Source organism: Indicator indicator, chromosome 8 (genome assembly GCF_027791375.1).
Source record: "Indicator indicator isolate 239-I01 chromosome 8, UM_Iind_1.1, whole genome shotgun sequence".
NCBI classification, from domain to species: domain Eukaryota; kingdom Metazoa; phylum Chordata; class Aves; order Piciformes; family Indicatoridae; genus Indicator; species Indicator indicator.
This window is the reverse complement of record NC_072017.1, coordinates 12,500,368-12,517,619: the sequence shown is the minus strand read 5'-3', so window position 1 is coordinate 12,517,619 and position 17,252 is coordinate 12,500,368. Positions and strand designations below refer to the sequence as shown.

Genomic DNA, 17,252 nt, shown 5'->3' with positions numbered 1-17,252 from the left:
CCCTCTTGTCTTCTGCTGTGAAGTATGACCTGGGTGTTGCATGCTGCCTAGCAGCATAGTTCTTGAGAAGAAAAAAAAAAAAAAAAGCTATTCTGATACTTTTGACATGAAGTTTTCTTAAGCTGACTTGGGAGTCACTTTGCAAAACCATTGTTCCTTTTCAGGATGATGTTCTGTGTTAAGACTTCAAGTCACGTAATATAAGTAAATGTATACTTAAGTGTTGATATTACTGTCCCTCACACTTCTCATGTTTAAAATGTTGTCAGACCTTTCTGATGTGCATCAGTAAATTAAGAAAATATATTGGTAGGGCAGGCTTTCATCTCCACTCAGGGTTCCTATCAACTGAGAAATGATGCAAATCTGTGCAGCATCTTCTACTTGATGAATTCAGAGGTTCATTCCTACTGAGAAGCAGATATTAAGAAATCTTGAGCAGAACTGTCACGAAGCTTAACCCTCACAGCTCAAGATGGATGTTATTAGGGTCATGCTTAGAGTGCATGATACCCTCTTCTCAGAGTTCTGCAAAATTCTTTTAAAGCTATTAAATATGTTATCACTGGGCCCAAGGTGCGAAAGGCTCTTCATTATCAGCATGAACATTGCAGCTTACAGCCAGAACATAGTTTTAAACCAGTTGATTTTAGCCTTTTAACATACCTAATGAGATTCTTACCTGTATATAGGCAAGTTAACACAGAGGAATGTCTCTTGGCCCTGTCCTGTAATTCATCCATTTCTATTATACAGCTGCCAGGCTGAGAGTTGTGCACTCCAAATACAAAGCCAGTACCCTGCTTCCCCAGATGGTGAGAAAGCCTGGGCTTAACTCTCATGCCTGAGAGAACCTAGTATTGTACCTTTCCAGGCTACATTAACAATTCACTAGCATGATAGGAAATCCATTCTGAACTTGTGTCCCTCATGCAACAGGCAGATGATGGTTACCTTATTCCTTCAGCTTACCATCAGGGCAAACTTATGCTCAAGAACTTTGTTAGAGGCTTTTTTTTCTTTACTATCCAGAAAAGCAGCTGTGTAATACACAGGCAAGCTGTATCCTGTCTTGACTTCTTCAAGGTAAACTTCTGGTGTAAACCTCTAGTGTGAACTTCATGCAAAGAACTGTAACTGAAATGCAACTGCATAAAAACCCCCTGTGTAGTCATCACAAACTCAGAAAGTGGCACAGAAATTTCATCATGCAAGTGCACAATCAAGGGACTTCTATTTATATAAACAACTATTCAGGTGATTAAGAAAGGAAGAAACTAGTTTAAAGATCTTGGGCATTTTCTGTATGTATTTTTGGGACTTCAGAAAAAGTACTCAGTAATTTACATAGCTGATATTAGATGGTTAAAGAAAAATGCAAACTACCGAGAAGGCTACTGAAGTTTGATACCCATCAATCTTTATTCATACTGGCCCAATTACTTTTTAAAACACCATTAAGTAGACACACACTGCCATCTAGTTGAGCATCTCTAACATAGCTGCAGTTTGATTTCTGAGGAGAGGAAAATGTGTTGCTTGGAGCAAGTAACTTAATACAGTACAAAACATATACAGATTTAAAAATGCTGCACTGAATGCTTTGTCAATTGTATATTATATAATAGAGATACACAGAGCAAAGCTAAAGTATTTTATTAATAATTTATTGTCAGTAAGAAAGACTGGCTAATGGTAATTCTCAGTAAAAACCTTTACAAGACCATTGGATCACAAATATACAGACACTATAAAAACTGTGTCATGGTGGTTTTGGTTCTAAACTGGTATGTAGAGGGTCCCCAACACACTTTCCAAGAAGGGAAAAATGTTTACAGGTCTAAAATACAGCAACCCATTTAAGACATTTCCATGTAGCTGACCCAGAAAAATATTAGACCTAACCTATGTACAATTGGAATTATGTGAATATGTTGATTTTTTTAATAATGAAATGTCAAACCTTAGTTTCCAGGGGGAATACATACAGTGATGCCCTGATTGTAAGAAGTCAGGGTACTAGATTTTAATGGCACACTAACATCACTAGTTCAGTGGAAAACAAATTCACAAAATATCTACAAAATCTAGTTAAAACTATTAAAATCAAAACTGTACATAAAATTTACAAAAAGTAGCAGAAAATTAATTGCATTAGAACTATATAAATATATGCATCATGCTAACATGGAGAAGTGGTACGTGATTTTTATTTTTTTTTTAACATAGACAATGGAAGTACAAAAAAGGATGTTCAGAAATGGCACAGCCAATGGAAGTCTTGGAACTGTCCAATTACAGTAGGTCAGGAAATGGAAATAGGCTGATTTAGTGAAAGGAACTGCATGATCCAATGCTGCCATGCCAGTTTAGCTCACTGAAAAAAGAACACTCCCTGTGGCTGGGGAAAAAAGGAAAATAAAATAAAAAAAGCTCTTGAAAGTTGTTCTAGAATTTTGATAAAGTTTGTTAGAGTCCAGGCACTTTTGTTGAGTGTGTCAGACTTCTGTATGTTGCTGAGAATCAAGTGGAGGAATTTTCACATGACCATCAAAGTGACCATCATCTCCACTCTCATAGTCGCTCATCATGACTTCAGACTCCATTTCACAGCATGCTGACACATCAGAGCATGAAGCTGTGGAAGCATACACAGACATGGACATGTTGTCTACAGTGGGTGCTTCAAAGTCTCTATTGTACCCTAATGTGTAAGGAGCATAAGGTTCTCTGTAGCTGCTGTTGACACCACTGGTTGTGGTTTGAGGTTCTGACATGTCTGCAGGATAGTGATGGGGAAGGTACTGATTAAGGTTAAATCTCTGCCTGCTTCTTGTAGAAGAACCCAAGCTACCTACGGCTGGCATGTCTCTGGGTGGCTGTATTGACTCAAACTGGTCGCTGTATTCTGGTGGCAACGGTGGAAGCTCATCAGGTGCAGGGAAGTCATCAGGTGGAGGTGGGAAATCACTTTCTATGTCATAACCGCCAGGGTAATAGTCAGTATCAATGGCATTTGGATCGGTGTAGAGGGGAGCTGACTCCTCAACCACTTCATAATTTGGATACTCTTGGATACCTGGCAACTGAACGCTTGGCATCCAGTCTGATGTATCCCAGTGATAACCTGAAAAGGTATTTATTTAAAAAAGAGTAGTATTAGTGTCTTGTCTTTGAGCCAGTCTGAACTGAAAACTCAACACAGATATTAAGACAATGCAACCATTGTGATTAGGACATTACTTGTTAATTAGAAAGCAGTTTGCCCCAGTTCCACAGAAGACATTCAACATGACTTCGCATTATGCCATGCATTAGATATTGCATCACTCACACTTGAACTTTTAACATTTTCTCAGACATCTCACCTAACATGGGAAGAGCTATAGCTCACCTATGGAATACGCTGTCACAGTACATAATGGTATAGAATTGTTCACCGGATTGCAAAGAACCAACAGCCTCCCTGGAGCTGCTAATCTTGAGTAATTGCAGTTAGGGTGGTAACAGCTGCCTGTTTTCCTTAAGATTTGGCCTACACAGAACGTGCTTTTTCTACATAAAAGAAGTAATTTCTAATTGGTAAAGTATCCAAACCACTTAAAGTGACTTTACCCCTTAAATGAAATACAAAGTTAATGTCACAAAATGCTGTTAGCTCTACAGTCACTGCCACACCTCCGATAAAAATGTTTCACTATTAGTAGAGACATTCCACATTCAAATACAAGAACAAATCAGGAAAATCAAACTCAATCATGCAAAAAATGACCAAACTTGATCCTCTCTTGCAAACTCCCCTTGAGTAAGTTTGTATTTATATGCTGCAAACTTGATGTGAGCCTAATCTCGTTAAAAAACCCAACTGTTTTTCTCGTCTGAACATCAAAAAAGAAAATAATACAGAATTATAATAAGGTGCAAATCTAGTAATCACTGCAGACAAATGCACAGCAAGCAACAGTAAGTCTGTGTTAAAACCAAGTATTAACAGAAATATTTTGGTGAACACCAATGAACTGCATGCAGAAGTCACCTCTTGAATTGCTGAGGTCAGGAACAGCAAAAGATTCTTTAGGTGGCAGAATGAGAAGAAAAAGGAGAAAACATCTGTAGTTAGGAATCAAATAGTAGAATCAATGTGAAGACAAACAATGACTGTCACTCTGGTGGTGATGCTGCTTTTGCCCAGTTTACTTAGCAGTACTGAAGTTGGCATTTTTTCCCCTAGGCTGGTCCTTTGTTAGACTTGAACTTGTCAAACAGCTACTGTGTTAAAGTAGCTTGGGACATGGCAGTGCAGTGGCAAAATCTTTATAGTTTGCTGAAATCCTCCTATCAGCACATTTAGGATTTCTGCTTAAAAAGGTAACAAGACTTGGTCTGATTTTCTTCTTTCCTTGTATCCCCCCTCCCTTGTTTTTCAATACAGGGTTGCATCTGTTAGGACCTATACTTTCAAGTATCTCATGCAAAGATGGGAATTCTCCCTTTAGTATCTAGCTTCTATGCACTGAGAGACCTGCTTCCCTTTGAACAGCAGTTCCAACAACTCATCAGCTCAGCAGAGAACTGCCCTGTACTACCTGACAAATTTTAAGCCTTTCTCTCTTCAGGAATCTGTATTTCCTATTCAGGTCTGTAAGGACAGGTGGTGCCTATGCTAATACTAGAATCTTAAGAATGCTTACTTTTACCTATTCTTGTAAGACTGGAGGGATAGAGGTTGAGTCTTGAGGAGGACTTCCACCCCCCTTGTATTTTTTTTTTAAGCTTGCTTAGCCTAGACAAGAAAAATACTGTTCATGCTGAAAGATATGTCAAACCTGAGACTCTCAAAATATCACTGGCCTCATCTCCAGGAGAAGGTTCTGATGACCAGTCTACTTAGAAGATGGCATTCCTCATTTTTTCTAGAGAAACTGAGTGCAAGACTAAAACTAATAGATTGACTGTGGTCTTAAGACTTAGAGCTCTTTTACCAAGGAATAGGGAGATCTCAGTCCTGGCCTCTTATGAGGAAAAAATGGATCCTTTTACATAAAATGTTAGAATAAAATAGACCCTGATGTCTCCATCTTTCTATGTGACAATCTCCTAGACTGCAGCTGTATTTCTTGCACTTGATTTGTACAGAACTACAACCTTCCCTAAGGACCGATGCAGAGAACACAGGCCTACAACTGTCATAGGATGAGACTAGTTACAGTTCATACTTTCAGGATACCTGTTGGACAGAAACTCTTTGAGAGACTAAAGGAAAAGACCATCTGTCCCAGAACTTGACTTTGCTGACAGCTTGAGTAAGGATCCCTGCTGTGCTTGAAATGGCATTTTCCTTAGTGTGCTCAGAAGCAAAACTCTTTACTTAAGATGCCTTCAAAGAAGGAATGAAAGTGTTAAGAAGTAGCTGAGCAAGACATCTTTTGTGTGAAATATTTGTATTTATCTTACAGTGATACTAAGCCATCAAGCAAGACTTTCAACTTTGACTTGAGAGCTACACCCATCATTTCTAGCTTTACCAATTAGTATCTCAGAGAAAAACTGAACTGAGTTATTAAATACTTCCTCTTATGAACTTTGCCTTCTAGTCTTGTAACTCTCCCTTTCCAAAGTACTGTGCATTAGTTTTTTTAGCACTGAGGACTATGGTCTGTAGGTACACATTAATGAAATACTCTCATGTAATTAGAAGTCTTTTATTTTGTCTTCTTTTTTTGTGTGTGTCTGCATACATTAGACAGGATAGACTTTGAATATATTTGTGGGTTTTTTATGTGGTTACTATAATTAATTTTATGTTCTTAATTACTTGCAATCTAACTGGAACTTTAAGGATTAAATAAATTAAGAGTTAGAATTATGTATAGACTCACTGGCACCTTTATTACTAGTATTATTTTGCCAAGAGTTTGTGTTTTCCAGAGAACCAGTTTTTAAATGTCAGCAGAAAAGAAATAAACTTCTATTTCAAATATCTACCTTCATTCACCTCTTGCTCACTTCCAAACACCACACACACACGATCATATGCACGTGTGCATATATACATTCAAACAGGCTTTTTAGATACTGATGTAAGGCTGAGTAGTAACTTATTACTTAAACTGATAGGGATGTGTATGCCTATACCCCTCAACTGCATACTAGAAATCATTTTTTTCTGTTAAAAAGACAGACTGATCTGAGGATCAAGGAAGTGAGTATTGGTACCAGACTACCCCTACTCTGCGCAGCTGGACAAGACGACAACAGATGTGGGTGGGAGAAGAAGTAGTGAGGGCTGCTGTTTTTTCATCTACAGTAGTGTATATAATTGCCTTTGAAGATGTGCCAGTTCTGCTGGAAGATTTAGTGTAAATATTTTCAGAATAGTAAGCACCATGATTATTTGTTTATGCCAAGAACTTTTTTGAAACCTGTCCACAGAGTAGCTACAGCATACACATGAAAATATGAACAGATACACAATATAAATATATTCTTCGCTAAAACTTATCACAAAGTCCAAATAAATAACTTTACAACTTCCATCTGCTAAGGCTACATTACTAGAAGAAAAACGTGCATTATTCTGCTAAAGCAGTAAATAAATATGAAAACATGTATATACCTTCTTTTTCCACCGAGTCAACAACAGCATTGACAAGGTGTATTACAGTCACTACGGAAGCTTGTAAAAGGTATAAAAGGAGCAAATTAAAACAAACCTATAGTTAGTATCACTTTAAACAGCACACAGATATAAAAAAACCCCCACACTATAAAATTGCAGTTCATTAATATTTTATAAAGCAAGATTATTAGTGTATATATACATTTTCTATCTAGAAAGCAACGGTATGCAATATATAAAATACATCTTTAAGCCTGAATTTTAGTCTTGATAAACACAGAAAACATCCCTGAAGCAAATAACTGCATGAGCACAAAGATGCTGTAGTTGTGCTAGAATTTCTGAAATGTTGCCTAAATATACCATTTGCATAATACTTCATGTAGACAGCAATAAACTCGGCTTTTCTAAAAGCTTGTGTTTGGCAAATTAAGGAGTATTGCATTAGGCTTCTCCTTTTAGGCTGTATGCTACTTGAAAAAAAAAAATCACTGAAATGAGCTGAAATATTAGAATATAAAATCAGACTATAAAAAGTATCTACTGCAAACTTCTGTTGACCTACTAAAGTTGTATGTGAACAGTGGTATGACAGTAGGAATACCAAATTCAAGTTGTGACATTCCCATTTATAAACAACCAAAATGAATGTGGTTATGTCTTCCCTCTCCCTAGATACTTTTGGAAGAGAGGAGGATTACTCTTGTAGGGTAGGTAGGATGAAGTAAGCGCATGCAATTTGCTTGCATGGCTCAGGGATTAAATATCCAACTAATAAATTTCAAATCTGCCAAAAGGAAGGGAGGAAAGAACAATTATCTGTGATGCTACAGCTATTTCTCTTAAAACGATGTATTAATGAATAATCAATACATGACAAGAAATATATAGGGTGGAGAGAGGGGAGAACATTTACTGCACAACACAATGCCACAGGAAGAAAGTTGAAAGTTGCTATCAGGTCTACTGATAAAAAAATAATGAGTACTGTAAGCATACTGTTTTACTTTCACCAATAATTAACACAGAATTTTCTTTTCATGCTGTTAAGAACAGATCACTCCACTTCATTTAGAAGCAGAATATTCTTTATTCCTATGCTAAAGGAATTTAATTTTTTTACCACACAGAGACAAAAGCAGAAGTTGCAATAAAGAGTCAAAACATCTTAGGTGAGTGAATTGAGATAACTCTCCAATCAGTTTGAAAGGTTTCTGAATAGATGCATTCATATCAACTATAAAAGCATCTGTCATCACAATGGAAAAGTAGAAGCTTCCAATTAATAATAAACCTCACAAATATATATGTTCATTATATTTGATGGACTGGAGTCATGATCAAAGTATTTATATATAGGCTTTTTTCAATGTATGAATTTTTTTATTAATTCACTTTAATCATGGTGAAAGCCAAATATACTCTTCTACTATAGCAAAATTCCTTTTTGTGCAGCTTCCTTCATTACTCAAGTAATCAAACTTACAAGCAGTCCCTTAAACTCTGCTCTCACTCAGAACTGATCTGATCCATATGGGAGCTGAGGTTGCAGCAAGAAAAAGAGAAGGAAACAAATGAAACTGTAATACCAAAAAGTTTTTTTACTGATAGCTGAACGTCAAAGTGAAACTTATATTTGTGCAGAGGCCATTAAAAAATCACTCTATATTTGTATAAGATGATAACTAATGATTACCTAGAAGAGATTCTCAAATTTGAACACACTTTTAACACTTTTTAAACATGAGGCTATGAACACCTCATGCTGCATTTTTATGTTTGATATTCTAACAACAGAATGATTATATAATTTTGAAGTAACTAAAACAAGGTGTAAGACAGGCAAAACACTTAAGCATATCTGTGTCTTTACATAAGCAAATACAGATATATATTAAATAACTTATTATTTAATATATGTTTGATATATCTAAGTCCTATACTTAAGAGATATAGATTCAAAGACTGAAAAAATGAATGTAAGTGGCAGTACAAAATGGTTGTATTTTACATACCATTGTCATCACATGATTCAGACTGGAAGGAGCTGAGAGACTGGACCTCAGACATGCTTTCTCTAGCGCTATAAGGATGGGAGTTCTTTTCATCCAGAGGTGTTTTTGAAAGGCAGGGGTCAAGATCTACTACTTTGGCTGAAAGAAAGAAGTTTCAAGTGAGACGATTAATAGATTCTAGATGAAAGAATCAATAAAATCTGAAGCTGAGATCTATGTGGTTTTACAAAACTTAATAAAGCATGAAGCCTGATCAGACTTGTAACTCAGTAAAATCATAATGCCTTCTGTATCCTAAAAGGCATAGACAGAAACTTTGTACTCATATTAAAATTGTACCAGCACACACATTTAACAGAAAAGTAATAAAGTAAGAACATTTCTTACTGTCATAGTCAAAATCCCAGCTGGGTTTTTGTATTGAATCGCTGTCTGAGGGAGAGTTGGAGGGAGGTGGAGGTGGCAAATTTGGTGCTACACTGCAAACAGCTACAGCTTTCCGGTGACCATGTACAGAATCTGGGTTAAAAGTACTGAACTCTGGGTGCTCAGGAATAGCAGACCCTTCAAAAGAATTCCTGTCAAGGTTGTTTCTAGAGTCGCTTGGAATGCTTGGAGTGTATGAAATGGGACGAACAGGAACCTGTGGTGGGATGTCAGAATAGATGTTCTTATTCAGTTTTGCATCAAAATATGGTCTTTGCAGGAAAGCTGTTGTGGCTCCCAGCTGCTTGTCTTCAGGTTCTGGTTGGTGCTTCTTTTTTCTGCTTATCACTTTGCGGCAAACAACAAAAATCACAACTAACAGGAATATTCCTGCGATGAAAACAATAATCCCAATCACTTCAGCTAAGCCAATATTCCAAGATGTTGAAACGTATTTGTTAAGAACAATGTCTGTGCAGTGCTTTCCTCCAAATCCATGGCTACAATTGCAGTGATATGAACCATAAGTATTTTCACAAAGGGCACCATTAAGACATGGGTTTTCTATGCATTCATCAACATCAGTCAGGCACCTACCAGAAACAGAGCAGAGAAATGATGGTTACTTTACATCAGTAGTCTTTCTTGTAGTTTCATCATTTTCAACAATTCTAGTTAGGTTTAACACACAGTACTGCATACTACCAGGCAATTCGCTATTTTATCAACATTCCAGACTTCAACCACTTTGAACTGTTAAATGTTAAGTAATACTGTTAAGAAAAAAAAAAAAATCAATCAATATGTGCATAACTCTACCTACCTTTCTCCACGAAAGCCTGCTTCACACTCGCAAACAGGTCCATCCAAACTGTCAATACATTTGCCACTGTTTTTACAAGGATTGTCTTTGCAATATGGACCCAGCTGGCACCTGCAAAGACAAAAAAGAAAGAGCTGGGGAGAAGGGGAAGCATGAATGACTGTACTGCAAGTGAGTAGACAGTGTGGGGATTCAGGGCTGCCACATAAGGGGCTGACATTAACTTCAACTAACCCCTGCGGTTTTCAAAGCCTAAGCTTAAATTAGAGAACAGGTAAAAAATGAAAACAAAAAGTGTTACACTTATTGTTTATTCTCTCAGGGCTTCATTAGTACAATAAACAACACAAACATACCTTTGTCCTGTGTACTGTCCTCGGCACTGGCAGATAAAATCATCACTGACGGGGATGCAAGTACCACCATAAAGGCAGGGGTTGGAAGCACAGGGGTTGACACTTACATCACAGTGAGTTCCCATAAACAAAGGTGCACACTTGCAGTAGTAACCTGAAATCAAATACACAGTCTTTCTGAAAGACACACATGGCTTTACTGAATTTAAGATAAAATCCTCCCTGCCCACCTCTGGATATAAGATAACATCCTCCCTCTCCACCTACCTGTTTGAAAAGAAATGATGGGACAAAACAGAAATATTCTTATTGCAAGATGAAGGGAATCCTGACAATAAGGCTTTTTCCTGAATATGTTTGAAGGATAACTTCCATTTCACTCACAAAATTCAAGCTTGTCACAGTGATTTCAAAATTTTTGAAGGAAGACTAAAGTAGGCAGGTAAGAGGATGGACCCCACCTGCTGACGGTGTGGACCTTTCCTGGTGGGTTTTGTCTACTTCATACTACAAGGAACTGAGTCTAGAACACAGCCTTCCTAATTGCTCAACAACCAGCCTCAAACAGCTCTCTGGGAAAGCAAGAATTATTCACAAAGTTGTTTTATCCTTTGAGGCAGGGAAGCAGAAAAGCAGTTTTGAAAACTGAAAGCAGAAAAATATAGCATGGCTTACCTCCATTCGACAGTGCATTGCAGATGCCTCCATTCTGACATGGGCTGCTTGAACAACCTTCTGTGGTGGTCAGCAAGCACCCAGGGCTCACATCTACAGATTCTTCCATGTGTGCATAATTTCGTGGTTTACTGTTTAGAGGCAGCTCTTGTCCATTAAGTACAATAGAGTCCATACAGCCTCTGAAACCACTGCTGACTTGAGGACTTCTACCATGTCTCGTACCTTGCTGCCGAATATGGCCACCAAAAAACACATGATTATCTAGGTTTAGTGTCCTAAGCGTACCAGGAGCAGTACCAGATGCAGTATGTACCCTATCCAGAACAAGTCGTGCGTAATTTCCATCCACTTCAAGAGATACTGAATGCCACTGGCCATCATTTATCTGAATGCTCTGCACAGAAACAATCCCAGGTCCACTGCCACAATCAAATTTATACTGCAGCCTTCCATGGTGAATCTACAGGGGAAAGACACAGCATCAACAAATGGTCTGGCACACTTAAAGAATATAAAATATTGATGCCCTTTCATCTTATGATTTAAGGGACTGTAGGGATTGAGCATTATAAACGAATTTGAATTTGTTATTGAAAAGGTAATTCAGGTGGGTTTTGTTTGTGGTTTTAGTTTTTTTAACTGATTAAACTAATTCCTTTTACACATTAAAAAAAAAAAAGTCCCATATACATCTGTCACCCAAGGGTATCACTAAACATACTCAACTTTGAAGGTAATTCTCAATTCTAATAATTCTAGAAAGATGTTATGATTTAATCTTTTATTCTGACATAAAATATACGAAGATGGCAAGAAAAGAGGAGATATGCACTAGATTTTAACATACCTCTAAGATACTGTAGTCTGTTCCTCGAGCATACATAACAACTGCATGAGCAGAGTAAGTTCTAAGTCTCATTGTCAGTTTCATTTCCTCTTTGTTCTCATTTTCCATGAGACGGTACTTCACATAGCTGCTCCCAGTAAACGTCACAGCAGAGCTAGCTGATGCTAAGGAATACAGAAAAGCATAAAATGTGTTAAACACAAGACTGGAATCAAATTTATGTTTAGAAAGTGTACAGTTTTATGCAAAGATTTTAATTTCTTACCAGGACACTGTCCAGTTTCACTGTCTTGGCAAACACAGGTGTATTTTCCTTCCTTTGGATCTCCTAAACATTTGGTACCCTCAGGGCATGGGTTTCCTTCACACGCATTATTCACCAGGGGGCACTTCCCTTCTGTAAATGAAAATGCATTATGGTGGTAATGGCATTTTGTGAAAAGGGACACTTAAATACAGTAGTTGAAAGTAACCCAGATTATATTCCTAACAAACATACAAGGAAGTGAAGTAGTTATGGGTCATGACTGACAGAAACACAGACTAGACAAATGGCATATATAGTGGGTCATATTCATAGGTGGTGTGGGGTTTTTTGCCTTTTTTTTTTTTTTTTTTTTTTTTTTTTTTTTGGTTGGAAGGGATCATCAAGTCCAACCCCCTGCCAAAGCAGGATCATCTAGGGTAGGGTGTTTTTAATGTCTCCAGAGATGGTGCCAAGTCACAGAATCACAGAATTGTTATGGTTGGAAGGGACCTCAAGGATCACATAGTTCCAACCCTCCTGCCATGGGCAGGGACTCCTCACACTAGTTATCTTACTCAATTCAATTGGTAAAATTTGAAAACTGATGCTGTAGTTCAAAGTTTACCATTACTATCATGCACCATAAAACCCAACAAGTAGCTATTAAACGTGGACAAAGCAGAGAGCTGGAGAAGACTATCAAATACAGACAGGAACAGGCTTTAAATACTTCCTTAAGATGTGCAAGTTTATTCAGCAATGTCAAGTCATGATTTTATAAAGCAGTGTTTGTTTTCCTCAGAGCTAAAGATAAATTAATCTTCTATTAGAAATCTTTATGTTTCAATGTGTCTTACTGAGTATTCATTTCCCAGTTCACCCTGTCATTACCAGCCAAGTATGGACACTGTGTGGGCTATTGCTCTAAGCAGAAATGAGTATTCTGGTACTTTGGAAGAACCTGCCTTTGTGCACACAGGACTGAAAGTGGCTGGCAATTTAAAACAGACAACAAAAAACTTTTTCATAAAATAGAAAGTGAAGGTGTAAAAAAAAAAAATATATATATATATATACACACACACACACATATATATAAAAACATAAAAGTCCCCTCCCATAAGCTTATATGATGTGAACTCAAAATGAAGTAATTGGAAAGAATTACACCTTACTCTGATTAGAATTAGACAAATGGTGCAGTGAGGACAGGACATTCTTCATCTTGTCTTACAGTATGTATTTGTTCCCTATGAACTACGGCTGTTCAAAACTAGAACAACCTTTTCAAGGATATAATTTTCCTTACTGCTCTTCTTACCTTTACAAAGACAAACTGCTGTTCTGTGATGACGAGGAGTGACGAAACTCAACCTGGCTGTGCTGTGAGTTGACATGATGTTCTCATCCACCCCTACTTTTTCTTCACAAAATTTCAAAGGGCAATCTAGTCCTGCACAAAGCTTATGGAAAACATCAATTATCCGGACACCTAAAATCTCTTCTAGGTCAGGCACAGAAGAATTTATCTTGTGGAGCAAAATTCTCATTGGCTGCTGAGAGCTACTAGACTTTTCAATATTCAGGAGAACATCAAGATTTGAAGGAGGATCAGAAGGCTGCAAACTAACAATCTGGATGTCATTTCTCTTCACGCCCAAGATGTTTCGTAACGCTCTCTGGAAATTGCGCCAGTAATCACCGATGAATTCTTCAGGGGCAAGGTTTGCAAAGCGTATGGCAATGCTGTGATTTAGCATATCTTGTGTGATTTGTCTGATGTGCACAGTAATGTCAGCTGCAGCTGTAAATTTTCCATCTGTAACACTGACATTTAGGAGGTACTGACCTACATCTAACCTTTTATGTGCTATAAGTTTGCCACCTGTACTGGAAACAGAGAACAAGGATTCCATTCTGGGGTCCAGACTGTATGTCAGGGTATCGTAAACATCTTGATCAGTTGCATGAATTTTTCCAATGACACCACCTGAATATTCTTCCCCAAAGGCTGTGATAAAGATTTCAAGAGGCAGAATTGCTGGAGAATAAATGCTTTCCTCAATAACTCTAATATCGATGTAAGTCAAAGATGACAATGGTGGTTTTCCATTATCTGCCACCTAAAGAAGGGTGAAGATAGAGTTAGATTTTTGCTTTATCTAAAATTCTACTGTAGATACTTGTACTTTATACAGCAGTTGTATTTTTCTAAAAAAAAAAAAAAAAAAAGATTCCTCATGTAAATTTCATAACAGGTCCTGACATAACAACACTGACAATTTAAAAAGCTTTTTTATAAGAGCAGGTACACACCAACATGTTTTCACTTCTTCTAAGATTAAATGGCTACAGTGCTTTTAATATCTGGCAATGCAAAGAAGTTACTCAAATACAGAGGAAATGCACAGTAGCTGATTTCAGACAGCAGATGGTGCTTGATGCTTTTGTATTTCAACTATAGAAAGATTACAAACTTGAAATGAGTCATGCACTAGAAATTTACAACATGCTTCACCACAGTGATTAGGAGGTGATCTTGCAGACAGTCTAAATGCAGTATGCCAAACAGTACTTCCAAAGGAAAACAATATACATGAAAAATTAGAATTATGTTGTCTTTCAAAATTTGTTATGGTGGAGACAAAAATACCCCACCTGTAGTGGTGTTTGCTTCAGATAATTGAAGTAACTGTCTTTTACAGAATCAGCATAATTCAATTTTAAAGCTTTTCTAAACACCACATACCCTTTCCTCCATCCCTTTTCGACAAAAGCATAGTGTTGTTGTATGAAGAAGAGACAAAAAAAAGTAGAAAAGGGAGAAATGACAATTCCCTTGTTTGTTTTTTTTTTTTTTTTTCTGTTCCTCCATTCTTGTTTCCCATCTAACTTTTAGCCAGAGCTGGAAGTTTCCCAGTTACTGTAAGTGAGACTCAAAAAACTGGAGAGATGTGAAAGGACAGAGAGTATACACGGGGCTCAGACAGTAGAAGATATCCTGCATTATTTAGATTTCACAACAATAATTTTACAGTGACTACTGGTAGTTAGTACATTTTGAAGACCTATGTAGTGAAGCAGCTTTTGATTTTTCACACAAATTTAAGCACAAGAGGAAAATCTTATCTGTGGGTGAGCACGTAATTGTAGCATTTTTAAAGGGTAATGTGTGTCTCAAAGCATGTCTTCAACAGTTAACTCCTAAATAAAGGCATGGCTAGAAACTTGCCCTCTAGTTACCCAAACATAAATAACAAGACAGAGAGCTGAAGTTGGCAAAGTTTTGTTTTGCCTAGATTTCTGCCTAGAAACAAGACAGGCAGTTTAGCTATAGGAGAAATATCCACAGGAAACAAGAAAGGCCTTAAAACAAACAGGCAAGCAAAATTATAACAAATGGGCAGCAAGAAGGAAAGAAGAGCCCCAGAAGAAATGATTTTTCAATAGTGCAGATATTTAAAAATCTACTGTGGTTTTAAACTAAAGCATTCAGAGTGTGGCACAAAGAACTGTATGACTCACAGCTGAAGATTTCACACACTAATGCTGTGAGACATTTGTAATGGATAATCTATTTCCTCTGCTTCCTCACAAGCAAATGCGAGTGGCATGCACACATAGGCTGCTGCTGGGGAAAAGAAAAATCTTTATTTCTATTAAAACCACAAAAGTACAAGTTTCATGGTGATAGTGGGTGTGTGGAGTGTGTATGGAAGAGGTTGTTTGTGGGTGTTTTGGTCTGTTTTTTTCCAGTTGAAGTGTGCCTGTAACATAAGATGACCTCTGCCTCAGCAATACATTCAGAAAGCAACTAAGGTAAAAGCTGTCAATACTGACAAGCACACCAGTGAAAGTCAGTTAAATGAAAATTAGTATCAAGAGATCATACACAGCCATTCACTTGAGCTGCGACACAGAAGTGCAGAAATTATAGACAGGTATCTGAAGTACTGACAGGCTGTTTACAAGCATCCTAGAGCTTAGAAAATGAAAGAATTGTATGATTCCACCCAGGTGTTAGGTGCCTCATACTTAAGGAAAGGTAGGCACATTTGGAAGGGCCAAAGGTGCAGCTAAATCATGAAATGTGACAAAGACTGCTTAGAGAAAAATAAAATAAACCACACAAGTGTTATATTACATTGACTGAACATACAGGAAAAACATTGCTGGTTCGTCTTCCTTAAATGAAAAGGCAACTGTGAAATTGGTGTAGAACTTAGAAACCCTAATAGGCAAGTGTGGCAAAGCCCAGCTCTACTGTTGTTTTAGGCTCACGTAGCCTAGGAAAGCCAGTGCCTTCCTTGGGTACCTTGAAGGGTAACCTGTTCAACCATTACCATGCAGATCATTATTGGGGAAGAAAAAATGGCTAACAGGAATAGATACCTCCCAACCCTAAATTAAACTACATTCAAATCCTAAAATAAATTAAAACCCTAAAGTAAGCTGTACTTAAATGGAACCTTTATCTGTGTTGGTTCTTATAGAGATGGCTCCTAGTACCATAGTTTTAGTGACTCAACCAGAAAATAATGAGTATCTGTGGGAAAATTTTTTTCCTCCCCCAAAGAGAAGAGAGAGACTCTCTGTAAATACATCATGATTATTATTCCAGTACAGAAAGAGTTCAGTATACATTGATGCAGACAGTACTGCTCTAAAACTTTGCAACTGCTTGCAATATTATGTATGAGAATAATTTGGAGATTTAAAGAAATTCCTCATGCAAAAATAAAGGTAAGAATTTTCTTGAAACACAAAAATAGAAATGAGGTTTAAGCATTAAGGCCAGCTATTTTTAGCCTACCGATTTTAAGTCCCCTGTTCACAGCTGCTTAATTAATAAGTGAATTAAAAAGGATTAGATAAGGTTAAAAAAAAAGGTTTTGAACCTTTCTTACATCAGGTTACAAAAAGAGTATTTTTAGAGAACTTAGCTAAGTCAATATAACCTCAATTTTTAGATGTGGTCTGGTCTTTTTACACAACAATGGCAAAAGCAGGCATATATTACAGTATTTCAGGGTAATTTTAAATTTTGTGCTGTGCTTTCCCCTGTAGGATTCTCAGATCTCCAAGTACTGCGCTGCAAGTTTCAATGCTACAACAAACGTCCACTGACCTTCTTTTCCAAACTCAAAAGAGAGGTTTTCAAAGTGCCATTGGAAAAAGAATGTGGGACTATAGAAAAATATTTCAGTGCTGCCACTTTCAATATCCCTGTTTTCATTGTCT

The 17,252-nt window shown here is 37.2% G+C and overlaps 1 protein-coding gene across 2 annotated transcripts in view; it reads right to left on the bottom strand.

Annotated features, from left to right (window-relative positions):
• Positions 1-2,498: 2,498 nt before the first annotated feature.
• Positions 2,499-17,252, bottom strand: part of FAT1 (FAT atypical cadherin 1) — an 88,378-nt gene continuing 73,624 nt past the window's right edge. The window contains exons 19-29 of one of the 2 annotated variants that reach the window (XM_054382835.1): positions 13,333-14,134; positions 12,030-12,161; positions 11,765-11,928; positions 10,915-11,377; positions 10,240-10,393; positions 9,884-9,994; positions 9,022-9,653; positions 8,635-8,772; positions 6,617-6,676; positions 4,037-4,072; positions 2,499-3,127 (exon numbers count right to left, since the gene is read on the bottom strand). In XM_054382835.1, coding sequence (XP_054238810.1) covers positions 2,499-3,127; positions 4,037-4,072; positions 6,617-6,676; positions 8,635-8,772; positions 9,022-9,653; positions 9,884-9,994; positions 10,240-10,393; positions 10,915-11,377; positions 11,765-11,928; positions 12,030-12,161; positions 13,333-14,134 — 3,321 coding nt within the window. The remainder of the gene's footprint in view (positions 3,128-4,036; positions 4,073-6,616; positions 6,677-8,634; positions 8,773-9,021; positions 9,654-9,883; positions 9,995-10,239; positions 10,394-10,914; positions 11,378-11,764; positions 11,929-12,029; positions 12,162-13,332; positions 14,135-17,252) is intronic. The other variant, XM_054382834.1, reaches the window with a different exon arrangement.